Source organism: Lycorma delicatula, chromosome 8, assembly GCF_047948215.1.
Source record: "Lycorma delicatula isolate Av1 chromosome 8, ASM4794821v1, whole genome shotgun sequence".
Lineage (NCBI taxonomy): Eukaryota > Metazoa > Arthropoda > Insecta > Hemiptera > Fulgoridae > Lycorma > Lycorma delicatula.
This window is the reverse complement of record NC_134462.1, coordinates 10822193-10836562: the sequence shown is the minus strand read 5'-3', so window position 1 is coordinate 10836562 and position 14370 is coordinate 10822193. Positions and strand designations below refer to the sequence as shown.

Sequence of the window (14370 nt, the reverse complement as noted above, 5' to 3'; positions counted from 1 at the left end):
TTATCTTGTGTTTAAAATTTGCTGTTAAACTCAACATAATTTTGTTGATATGTATTTCTAATGATTTATTATCGATAAATTTCAGGTCTTGATTATTAATTTTCAATGTATTTCTTATTACACATATATTTGGATACAAATTTAAAAATAATAGAAATTGTAAAAGGGTGTGTTAATAATAAAAAATTAAATGAAATATTTTATTTTAATTTTTTGATTACATATTTTTATAATGTGCAACAATTTTAATGTGTTTGAGTTTAATGTGTGATTTTAAAAATTTTTACTAACTGACGAGGTAAACCCTCAAAAGCATTATTAAAGTGGAAAAACAATAAGCATAAGAGGGATTATTGAATTCTGTAATGTTGGTGGAAAACTGTGTTATACTTTTATCTGTGATATATATATATATAATTTTTTTTTTTTTTTTTTCGTGTGCAAAACTTGGTCATACTAATATTCAATTTTATCCATTTTTAATATTTGCATATGATGTATCTTCTCGTGCTTCGATGCTTGTATGTTTTATTTTAACACCTTTTATTATCACTATTAATCCTTCACCTCTTTTTATATAGCTGTCTTGGTCAATAACCACTTAAGACCCCAAATAACGGCTACTTAAGGAGGTTTTATCATATTCAATAGTATTAAGTGATAGTAGTAAAGATTGAGCTTCAGTTAGATGAATGTGTTTATTTACAACATAGTGAAAAGCATGTACTGTATTTTCTTTTCTACATGACACTAATGATAATGTAAGACTGCAATTACTTTTTCATACTGTAGAATTGAATAGAACAATAATGGATCATATGTAGAATTGTTCTTGCATTATATATAAATAGTATTAGGAGTAAAATTAGTCACTTATTTGGCGATTTTGAATAGTTTTCATAGGATAATAGCAAAAAACAAATAATACAAACAGAATAATAACTATTTAATGATGATATTAACAATCTATGTACTTTTCTGTTCACAATGGTGAAAATCATAAAAATCACACTTTGAGTGGTTCAAGTAGCTTATTTTTATATCTAGCCATTGGGGGCAGCTGAGTGGCAAGCATTCGCAGGTTTTAATGAAGAAGTCTCAGGTTCGAGTTTCCATGTCATATATACTGGTCATCAAAAAAGGTTGTAGCAATTTTAAAACTGTGGCAATAGCAGCAGTGATCTGTTGCCTTAAATGTTGTGCATTCCTGTTTTTTTTTTTTTCACTGTAATCAATGGTTTTAACTTATCCCCATGGAAAAAGGTCAAATTTGGGCTTCTCAGAGGACCAGCCTACTAATCCAACAATTAGCAAACTTTTCATTGAGAGCGCGACAGAATGACTAGGCTAAAGGGTGGGGACACATTCTTATTGAGACATTACAGCAATATTAATTTTTTGGTCAACTTTGGCATATGCTCAACTGCTTCATCACTCATTTTGAGCCATCCTTTTTCATTTCCATGTTGCCAGATTTCTTAAACTGCTTGTAACCATGGTCTAATACTCTCTGCATGTTGGGACTTTCCAGCCATAAACATGCCAGAATATCCATTGAACAGTTATAAATGATGTATACTCCACTCACCACAAAACTTACTGTGCTTTCTGCTGAATTGTCAACCACACTGACTGACAATGGCGCAGAGGCGTTGTGCTCATCAGCTCAAGATTATAGCCGGTTATGTCTAAAAAACTTTATATCCAGATTATTTTGCAGTTCCAACTATATCTCAATTACATAGGGAGATTTGATTTTTTTTTTTTTTATTGCTGCAACCTTTTTCGATGACCATGTACTGCCGGAAATGATTTTTTTTTTAAGCGATCTACTAGGGACCATGCGAATATCATTCTCTTTGAGTACACCCATTTTTATTCTATTATATAGTATCCATAATAATGATATTGAGAATCTGAAAAAAAAATTTGAATTTCATGCTTGCTTATTATTATTTTATTTAAATATTATAATTATTAGGCTAAAAAACAAATTTTGTTTTTTGAAATAAATAAATTTATTATAATTTTCAGCTTGCCTGTTACGACCTAAACATATTTATATTTTGTTTGGTTTTTGTTATTTTTTTTATAGTTACTGACCTTTGGATAATAGGTATACTGAAAATTAAAATAAATTTATTTTAATTTTTTTCAAATTTTAACAAAATTTGTTTGTTATCTATTTGTTAATCCTTCATTCTCCATGTGACCCATATCTTCACATGTTCATAAATATTTTTTGGTTAATGATAATTATATTCACATAAAATAATCACAATATCACACTGATGCAACATAAATCATTGTCATTTTTTTTTTTTTGTTAAATAAAAAGTTCATAATAAAGGCGATATAATACATATACTTCAGTGGTTTAAAAAAAAAAATACGAAATGTTAAACTCCTTTATCTCAGTTAAGGCATAATAAAAAAACTGTACATCAAAGCAAATTTATTGTAAACGGAAAAGCATTTAATTTTTTTTTTTAAGTTGACATCCTGGACTTGGCTGAAAGCAGTTGCAATTCTATCCTTTGCCAATTTGATATCAATAACATTTTCAAATTTTGGCATAAAAACTTTTTTCGGGAGCATTTTGTAATTTGAACCTGTTTTATCAATAGTCTACAGTTGGTCAGATTTCAGATTGTTACCTTCAACTAGCTTTTTAAATTTTACCACAAATTCTACGGGCGCTTTTTCTTTTGAGAAGCCATCCTTCACTATGATTTCTTCATCTTTCCCCTCCAGTTTCGTGTACAGAACCATTGGTTTTTTTTTATTACTGGATCCAGATAAAGGAGTTCCTTTCTGGCATTCTTGGCAGAACTAAAGTCATAATGCGTTCTCTAAGAATTCTGATTTAAGCTTTCTCAGCATTTTTCGGTTTTTTAATGGGTCTTTTCCTTCACCAGTATATGTGCTTCTTCGAGGGCCTTTTTGTTTTTCCTCTAAACTTTAATTGTGGTAATGTCGACTCCCAATTCTAAAGAAAGTTTTTGCACAGACTTCCCGTATCAAGTTATTTAAGCACGTGAAGCTGCTGTTGCAATGAACACATGATACATTTTTGTTTTTGAGTAAAAATTCACAAAATTCACAGTAACAGCAACACTATCAATATGCTTACGCAAGTAACAGATAAACGGGCACTACTGTTCTGTATTGGTTAAATTAAAACAAATTTTTATTCAATGTATATATCCATGACTATATAGTAGTACTCCTCCCAATATGTACTCCTCCCAATAAGACGCGATAATATATGACAGTTGTGTTGAATCAGTTGTGGTGGTGTGTCAACCCACAGACAAGTTTATGTATATATGTTTTGTACATATCGAGCTACAATTCTGTATTGTCTCAGTCTCATGAACCAAGAAGTTAGTTTTATGTATAACTTACTTGTCATAACTGTAGAATGCTACTGTATCAGCAAACATAAAATTTATTAAGTTTTTCCCAGATTCTATTAAATACTAAATAATAAATAAAAAAATCACCTGCATTAATCTAAACAAAAAATCTTATATAAAAGTTTTTTTTTTTTAAATAAAAGTAAAAAAACAACATGGAGACACAAATCTGAGACCTCTAAATTATGAGACTGAATCACTCACTTGGCTACTGTTGATGTTATGACTGTAGATATACAATCAAGTTACTTGAACTATTCAAAAAATTTTAATGGGGTTTATTCCAAAATGGAGTCAAGTTGGAAGCTGTCATTTTAGATTTGAAGTAAAGAACATCAAATACAAACGTTTTTGTAAGCTGACGTCTACTATGTAAGCTCTTCTTATAACTTACCTTTTTTCTTGTTGCTATAGACTCCAAGATGTTCAAATAAATATTTTTATGGCAGAAAACAAATGTTGGGTAATTCCTCATACGGATTACCAGCAAATTTTTATTTAATCTTTATTAATATTTTTTTTATATAGGGAAAAAGTAGTTGTTGCTGTGTCTGCAACAGCAACCGCAACAGTTTCAAGTGCAAGTGATAATCGAGGAGGTGATGGCAGCATTTCAACTACACCAATGACTGCAATGGATTCCTCTGCCTGATCCCCACCTCATCGCACCTGCCTTCATATCATGACGCAGTTCTTTCAGGGCCCTCGCGTATTATAATTTATTACTTATATTTATTATTTATTGTCGCCAATAATCAGCGCAACTTATTTATGTGAAATATCTTAATTTATACATAAAAACAGTTGTAAATTGTTATACTATTTTGTATCCATTGACTTGTTGGTACAACCGTATATTTATTCATTACATTTTAAAGTTAAAAATAATAATAATAATGTTGTATGTATAAAAATATTGTGTACAAATTATTTAAATATGATACAGCAGACATAGCCTTTGTTACCACTAATTTTTGTTTTAATAGGGTTATTGTTATCACTATAATTCTCATTTTTAAAAAAAAGAAATGTGTTTATATGAAATTAATACGTGTAATTTTATAAATATGTAATAATAAATAAATCTATTTATTTTATGTTATTAAAGTTTGTTTTCATTGATTGTTTTGAAATAACTAATCATATCGTGAAAAATTTATTATAATTAGTCTGATTAAATAGTTCATGTTTATATTAATCTCAATGATATTTATGATGAGATAATAATACATTCTGTAATTATTTTTTTATAATCTAATTAAAATTATTCTATCGTCACTTATTGAAGTGCTACAAATTAATTGCAGCTGTTTCTCATCTCTTGTCTTGCTGTTGAGTTTTTGAAATGATTATTATTAATTACTCTTAATTCAATAATTTGCAGATAGAATATACATTTAAGATCATTTTTTTCAGACTTGAGATTCGCCAGGTTTGTGTTTTTTCTTTATTTACAGTTAAACCTGTCTACAATGGAATTTTAAGGGAATAAACAATTTTTCAATTGTATATCTTTTCCTTCTCTCTCATATAACCGGTTAGTAGCCACAGCATGCTGGATAACACACCATTTTACCTTTTAACACCAAAGGTAAACAATATGAGGTATACTTAGCAGATTGATGAGTAACTGTTAATTTACATCACATGCTATGTTTGTCTTCTAGGTTAGACAAAAAGTTTTACTGAATCCCTCCTACCTATGTCCAGGAAAATGCTGTACAAGTGGGACAAACACACATAAAAAATTAAATAACAGGCAGAAAAAAGTTGAAAAAACTTTTTAAACACTTATTTATCTAATACCAATTTTTGAATATGAGAAATATCTTATTAATTATTGTAGTTTCAAGAATTTCTGCTGGTGTCCTTGCATCATAAGAAAAACAGATACCTACATTGTCATACAACAGTGTAATGATAAAAAAGGATCCCAAATAAAGTAAAATTAAACATCAGTTTTTTTGTTAAAATAATTCTATTGACTTGTATTGTTTTTCATTAAATTTTACATATAAGTATTAATTTGATGACTGTTGCCTTGTTAATATTAGATGACTACTGACTCTGCAATTTGTTAATTCTACTTTCCATTTCCGTTCAGTTGTTATAAATTATTGTTTATATTAAATTTATGATACTAGGCAAGAAAAATTGTTATTGCAGAATCCCATTCGATCCGTATTTCATTTTGGACAAGTTTTACTACTCACTAATTTTTTAATGTAATGTAATTTATAAGATCATATGCTTGTTCATTATTAAAAATGATTACAGTGCCTTAACAAAATTATAATTAAAAAAGATAATTAAAGCTGTAGTTTTTATAATCTTTTTTGAAGTATTTTTGGTATGTGCTATATTTTTCACTGTTCATTTATTTTAAATATTAGTTAATTTGTCACCAGTTTTAAGAGAAAAAAATTTTACTACTGGCTTCTCTCAGGTTAAAAATGTCAGCTGATATTTTTTTTTCATAAAATAATTTTTGTAGCATAAAAGTACGGTTAATTAATTATATATTTTAATGTTTATTATTATTATTTTAACATACATACTGTGATTGAGACATTGCTTGTATTAATTGAATGTTGTTAGTGTTAAATTTGTGAATTGTCGATTGATGTATGTTGTCGCTGTGTAATATATATATATATATATATATGTGTGTGTGAAAAAATGTGGCCTCATGATTATGAACTTTTTATAATTATTATTTATTGTTATGTGTAGAAATAAATAACAATATTAAATTAATAACCTCATTTATTATGCGGGTACTTTTTTTTTTGTTTCACGACACACTTTGCTTTATTGTGTTAATACAATATTTCCTGATTTTTTTTTCCTGAATGAAATTATCTGTTTAAATGTTTTATTAACATGTTAAATTAATTATTATTGTTACACATAAATTATAGAATTACTTTAAAATTTAAATTGTTACTTAAAAAAATTTTAAATATTACATTTTATTATTATTGTATTATACGTTAATGCAGAGTTATATATATTTTGATGCAATATTTTGTAAATTAATTATATGTTTTATGTAGGTTTGCATTTAGGGATCGTTTGTATGTATTATGTATGATTGTTTAAAAATTATATGCTTTAGATAATTATTAGCGAAAAGTTTAGTGAGATGATAATTTTTAAGATTGTTAATTTTTCCAGATGTTAGTTTGTAACTATTTAAAATTTATTTTAAATTGAAATTGTGGTATTATGATATTTTTTAAGAAAGGTGTCTTGATAATTCACTATGCAACTAACATTTTACTGTGTTTTTCTAGTATTTTTTTTTTTTTTTGTAAAGTTTTACATACACTAGTTTAGATTTAAAGATGGAACTTTGTCTTTATCCTTTTTTTATGCTTTTTCAGTTAAACAATAAATTTGCATTGTAAATTATAAATTTCAAATTTACTTTTTTAATTATCTATACTATGCTGTTTTAGAACATAGGAAAATTTTTGTTTGAATAACTTGAAAATGGAGCGTAAAAAATACAGCATGAATTATTGTTAACTCTGTTCACTAAAAAGCCCCCAATTAATTTTCAGTAATAATGCCTATTTTACAATCATCCACTGTACCTGTCAAAAGGTTTTAATGAATTTTCAATTTTATTTAATTTTTATTTAATAATAAAATTTGTATGTTATCATTACCAGATAATTGAAAAATAATAATTTCTTACACGTTGATAATTTTTAATACTGTATTAAATGTTCCAGAGAAGTTATTGTAAAATAAAAATATCATTGTTAGACAATATTCCTTTTAATAAGTTTTAACTACTGTTAGTTTGCTTTTGTAACTAAAAATAAATAGAGTTTTTAAATAAATAAACTTACCATTTTGCAATTCTATTTTTTTTTTCTTACATTCATCAGTAATTCATAACTGTCTATAACAAATTGAAATTTAAAGTTGGAAATTTGAAATATATATTTTTATATATATGTATATAATAAACAAGAATGTCTAGAGATTCAAATTAAGGAATGTCTCCAGTGATAACAATCACTTACTTATCCTTGTGAATTTGATGTAATTCCACCATATTATGTGTGGCTGTCTATATTTTATATGCCACAAATAATGGATAAGAACTCCAGACTTAAGTTTCATTAATTTACTTACTGTTGGCCAAAAAAATCTAATAGCAAGTACCTCAATTTTAACCATATTTGTTTAATTTTACATTAATAGTTCTTGTTACTTTATCCTCCAAATTAACATTTGTAAGGAAGGGGAATTCTTTTAAATTTTGTCAGAAGAATGAAATAACTAAAAAAAAAAAACACCCTGTTGAGTAAGTTGTGCAATAAATAAATTTAAAAACATGTGCAACACTTAATTCACTTCATTAAATGGTTTTTTTGTGATTATTTTCTCTCTGCTTCTTACAACCATGTTTTTTTTCAGTCATGTTATTTTTCCCATTTTTTTTTTTTTTATATTTTGCAGCGTTATATATTTTTCCATTTAAAGTCGATGATTTGCAACAGTTACCATGATAATCATCGTATAAGAAGAAATTTTATTTTGAGTTAGTTGTGTGAAATTCACTGTACTTAATCATGAGTATAATTTTATTTTGACAGCTGCATTACTTTTTATACATTTTCCTCTATCATGAATTCCTTTTAGGTCTGACTATGTATTGGAGACCTCTACTTGCATCTCTTCTGTTCACCCTTATAAAGGTGCATTGAGAAAACCTGATTATTTTCAAAATAAAATAACTGTGAATTACTCTCTTCGAAATTCTGTCTCACTTTATTTCTAAAGAAGCATTTCTATGATTTCATGGACAGTAGTAAGCTTCAAATCATTGATCATTAGCAGGTCATTTTGTAGATATGTGTGTCTAAAGTAAGCCACATAACAAATAATTACTGACATAAAGATCTGTTGTTAAGTATACTGACACAGGATGTCACATAACCTTCATTGAAACTTAATGCTGTTCGGGCAGTTTTACAATCTTGCTGGAATCATACCATTTTGAGAGTAATACCATGCCAGTTAAGTTGTGAGATTTCCTCCCTTTAACACATTCACTGTGATTGATAAAACAGGGAACTTAACCATCTTGCTTTATGGGCAACTATGATGTCGTATATTAATTACCCACTACGTGTTACGGCACATATTGGCCCGTCCTGAGGTTTTGTACTGTGTGTAGTTTTTATACAGATTTACTCTATATGCTGAAATGCTTGACCTTGGATTTTCATTCAATATACATTGGGTCTGAATCACTTCACATAAAATGTATATTCACTTGCTTGTAAACATCATCCAAATTATTAGATAATAAATTGATTTATTTTTGACTTGATATTATGAATAGATGCTATTGTTCACATGTTTTCTGAGAGATATTGTAGACTATAAAATCGTTTTAAAAAATATTTTTAGGTATAAAGAAAAGTAAAATGTTTATTACATATGGCACATTATGTGCCATAATGCACAGTTGTTAAGTACAATATGGCAACAATGAGTCTCATACAGCACACAAGTTAAATAACTTACTGTTCCACACTGTACTGTAATTATGCAAAAGAAGACAAGCACACTGCAACTTCGTAATACGGCATATATATTTGCCATACTGCAGCAAACGTGTTAAATATGTACTTGCATCTTAAATCTAACCATGATACACCATACTAACTTCAGTATACAAGAGATCATTCAAGTAGCTTTTCTGTAGTCCGATATCTGAAGTTATATTTATTTGCATTACCAGACAGGTAGAAATGCATTTCCAAAGAAAATCTTTAGCAATTAGCAAAATCCATATTGAACAAATCAAATCAGTACAATCATTTTATAGGGATGAATTTAGTCAACATACTTAAGCACAACAGTTTTTTAAGTTTAACTTAAATCAAAACGGATTACTCAATTAGATTAGTTTCAACACAATCAATTTTGTTTATTATTAGTATTATTTAGAGTGGTGTTTAACGCTCTTAGATCAGAATAGTCCAGGTTGGTCTAGTGGTGAATGCGTTTTCCCAAATCAGCTGATTTGGAAGTCGAGAGTTCCAGCGTTCAAGTCCTAGTAAAGGCAGTTACTTTTATATGGATTTGAATACTAGATTGTGGATACCGGTGTTCTTTGGTGGTTGGGTTTCAATTAACCACACATCTCAGGATTCTGAGACTGTAAAAGACTACACTTCATTTACACTTGTACATATAAGGTATGCTGCAGGTATATACTCTGAAGTAATACCTGAATGGTAATTCCCGGAGGCTAAACAGGGAAAAAAATCAGATTAGACAATCTTAGGCTGTTAGTCATCATGTAGCTGAATTATAAGGACTCATGTGCAATTCTTGTTTATATTAGATGTTTTTTTTCTAATGTTTAAACACTTTGAGTTAATGAGTTTTTTAAATATTGAACATTAATCATTTTAAATTTTGTATCCAGGGCATAGTTGTGTTGCATTCTAAATAATATTAAACTGGATTAGAAAACAGCATTGGGTTTTGACCATGGACTCTTTTTTTAAAAAAGCCTCAATAACAAATTCACAGTCGCTGAAGTGACAATGAATGAATTAATATTGAACAAACTCTCCTCCCCAACTGATTGCTGAGGACTGTCTGTTTCATAAGCATCCAGTTTTTCTGCCATGCTGTTGTGTTATAAAATATGTAAGTCAACACTTTTTATCTATGTTATTATTTATTAACTGTTCATGTATTTGAGTGAAAGACAGTAATATAATAATTCATTTAATTTTATGACCTCAAACACGCTTCTTTGTTTATTTACTGAAATGTATAAAGAATGGTTATGCATTTTTTATTTTAAATCATTGTTAACTATTGATCTGTATTATTTTTAATATTTAATATGCTTTAATACCCTTATAGTATGATCATCTAATGAATTTCTCATGTTTGCTTTATTCACTGGTGTTAACTATTCTCATTAATCATGATAGTTTCTAGAAATGTTTTATATATATCAATTTTTAAACCAACTCAAAATATTCAGTGTTAAAAAAGAATTAGGAAATCATAGTTACGGAGAATGGTTTATGAGTAAAATATTATCTTAAAATGTTTTTCAATTCACTTTGCCACCAAGAATTATTTAGAAATTAACTGATCAAAAATCCTTTTATATTATTTTTTTTTTTTAAATTGCAATTTTTTAAATAAGTTGTTTTGTTCTGTGAGATGTTAATAACACTGAAAAATGTTTCAGGTATTGTTTGATTCATAAATCATAGTATTTGATATATATATATATACATACACACCTCTGTCTTATCCGTTTCTTTTTTCCTAATATAAGTCAAAAATATTTTTACATCAGCATATTTATGTGGATGATTATAAAATTGAGATGTAATAATTATGTTACTTATATCGTAAGTACATTATCTTTTTTTATTTATTTATTAAATGTGTACTGTATCTTACGAAAAAGACACACCATATTTTTAATGCACACTGCAAAAGTTTAACATTAAATTATTTTTAATATTATTGAGAAAACAAATGGTGTTATAAGCTAGTCTAGAACTGTTATGATCGGTCACACTACAGTACTTAAATATAGTTAATTGTCATATATGTCTGTTGCTTTTTAGATTTTTATTTTACGTGTTTAAGCACATGCTGTGTTGAATGAGGCCTTTTATTATTAAATGCTCGTGTTATTAATTTATTTGGTTGTGATATTTTTTACAAAATATGATTCATAGGATTAACAATTAAAACATGTGTGGATTCAACTCTTGTGGAAAAGTTTTACATTTTTATCGTGTAACTTCATCCATTTCATGCAACTTCATTTATTTTATTTACTCATAAAAGCATCTGATTTGGGCATTGTCAAAATTAAGATATTCTTACTTTTCCTTTGGTAAATTTTATTCTTTATTTTTTCTTTCTTTATTCTTTATGAATTCATTATTATAAATACGTTTCTTATAGTAAAGAAATTCTTACTTTAGGTAATTTATATTTATCAATATGTATTTTCACCAATCAAAATGTGATTTTACCTTGTCTATTATTCACACCATATATTGCCAACAACTGAATCCTACTTACAGTTGCCAAACTATTTTCTGATGAGAGATGAATTTTGCACATTAAAAGATTTTTTACTGAGTATTAATGTTTTTTTTTTTTTTTTAGATTATTCTTAACTGCTTAAAAAATGCATATAAAAGCAACATTGTAATTAATTTCCCCACATGGTATAAGAAATTAATAACTGATGAGAATGTGTATAGGATGACTGGAAAGAATTTTTACAGCCCTGTTGTATGATATTATTAATTATATTTAGTATGTATTTTTTTAATTTAAAAAAACTATATTAATGATCTGAAAAATGGTTAATAAGTAACGTTTGAAAAATAATATAATAAAGTGATATTTTAGATGCCAACATTTATTTTACATATATTGTCATTGAACAAAATACTAAAGTAAGAAAGTTTACAAAATTTAAAATTTTTGATGTAAGTTATATTTATTTAAATTTCTTTCTTTGATTTCTTTTAATTGATAAAAGTGTTAATAATTCTGTACCTTGATTTTCAAAGTTTTATTGTAATTTTTTTTACAAGAATTCTTAACTTTTTACATTCATTTTATTTGCAATCCTAAGTTTTTTAACTTTGCTTTTTTTTTAGTGAAACGTTGGGGGTCCATGTAATTTAAGTTCTAAATGATTTTTTTTTTAGCATATTTCTTTATTAGCTTAAACCAAAGATTAAGCAACTATTACAATAGTAAAAAAAAAATTGTTCTTTATTTTTTTCCTAGAAATGTTTGCCTGTGATAAATGTTTTTATTTTGTACTTTATTTAAAAGAACATTTTAATAGATTCATTATCAAATAATTCTAATAATCAGTATTATAGAATTATATAATTTACTTCTTTTTTTCTTTCATCAGTTATATGCTTTTCTTGACTACCTAATCAGTACTGTTTGTTTTAATTTACTGATTTATAATAAAATAAAAAAATTAAAAAAATATATTTTAAATTTGACATTTATTTCATAGAAATTATAGTCATCTTAAAAACATTTGTTAAAATTTTCTTAGGATTGTTATAAAAAAGATATTCTGTTGATGTATAAAATATTTTTTTATTGTGCATTCCTTTAATATTTATTAATGATTATATTTTAATACCCATTATAAATTTTGTTTTAATTTGTATGATTTTGTATAATATATTAATTTAGTACTTTTATTGTGTGTTTTTTACGTACTAATTTTTATTTAAAATTAAGATTATTTTATTAAAGTTTTAAAAATAAAATTGAACGTATAAATATTATAGTTGGATAAAAAAATTTGATAAGTTTATTGTAATGCTCAATTTTATCTATTTTTATAGACAGTTCACTTATATGTATCTTGTGTCACAGAAAACTTTATATATTATACAATAAAAAACGCATTGTGTATTATAAATTTAGATGTTAAAAAGAAAAACAGTGACTGTGCAACTATATTCATTATTTGATCTCGTAGCTTAAGTCTCTTTTTTTATTTTCTATATTTTTTTGTTTTGTATGATTTTTTTATTGTTCATTTGGAATTTTAAATTTATTGTGAAATGAATTGTTCAGATAAATTTTAAATCAAATCTGTTGAAATATACTAATAATAAAATTTAATACCTTTTAATTTTCATTACTTAAACTTTATAAATATCAGTCACATTAAAAAATTGAATTTAAAAAAGTGGTTATTGTTGTGTAATTAAAAAATATTAAGTACATATATATAGATATATAAAATTAAAATTTATATGTAATCAAATTGTACACAGTTTTAGATAATAATTATATATATATAATCCAAGAAAGGAATTTAAATATATTATAAAAACCCATTTGTACTATATGTTGTTTAGAATACCATTTGTTTAATAGATAGGTTAACACGAATGGCAAACTGAAGTAAAGATTTTTAGATATGATTTGATAATTTTTCTTGTGTATTTCCTTCTCATGTCATCTTGTGCCTATACATTTCATGATTCATGTAAATATTCCTGAAATAGATTTATTGATAGAAAGTAAATGCAATACCCTCAAAATACACATATGTCTTTTCCAGCAAGCAGCAATATTTTCTTTTAATATATGTGTTAATGCCTGTGAATAAAACTTGATAGCCTACATATTAAATGTATATTGCATTACCTGAAAATGTTACAGAAGTATTTATCAACATCTCTTATAACCTTTATAAAATAATATGTGATGTGTTTGACTCCATAGCATTAATATTCCAAATGTAGTAATGCATGTTATCATGAAGTGGTTTTCTCATAAATTGTGCATAAATTTCTAATCGATGCTTGTTTTGTTGTTCTGTATGAGAACTTTAATTACTTGCAAATTTGAGATGGCGCTCACAGTACATTGTTGAGGTCATTCTTAGTTTCCTGCATATCTGCTAGGAGCATACATCTAAATGTCAGTCAAATACATTCATAATTTTGTGTTGCCAGTCATTTAAGTTGATAAGGAAAGTGGAGAGTGAGCAAATATCTGAAATCAGTATAATTTTTTATTGCCTTCTCTGTTACTTGTTCAAATCTTGTATCTGGGACATGATATTTTGTATCATTTCCTTATTTCTATGTCTACTATTTGATGAATCAAATATTCAAGGTATACACTTTTCATGTGTAAATATATTTTGTTCATTCATCAATCCTGAAATTTTTACACAAATGATCCATGTGATTAATGTGTGCTTTTTCTCATTTATACTTTGTTTATTTTTAATTACTCTTTAACTTTCTTCATTTAAATTCTTCTTTCTGTATGTAAGGATCTACTAATTAATGGTATTTTTATTAAGAGTTGATGCATCAAATTTTGAATCGCATACTTTATAATTTTTGGTCTCTAAATTTCTAAGTTG

General features: G+C 26.4%; 1 protein-coding gene across 3 annotated transcripts in view; it reads left to right on the top strand.

The window, feature by feature from the left end:
• Positions 1-13362, top strand: part of fmt (phosphatase 6 regulatory subunit 1-like protein fmt) — a 90049-nt gene extending 76687 nt beyond the window's left edge. For all 3 annotated transcript variants that reach the window (XM_075374082.1, XM_075374080.1, XM_075374081.1), the window contains one exon: positions 3948-13362. In XM_075374082.1, coding sequence (XP_075230197.1) covers positions 3948-4071 — 124 coding nt within the window. In that variant the 3' untranslated portion in view covers positions 4072-13362. The remainder of the gene's footprint in view (positions 1-3947) is intronic.
• The last annotated feature ends 1008 nt before the right edge of the window (positions 13363-14370 follow it).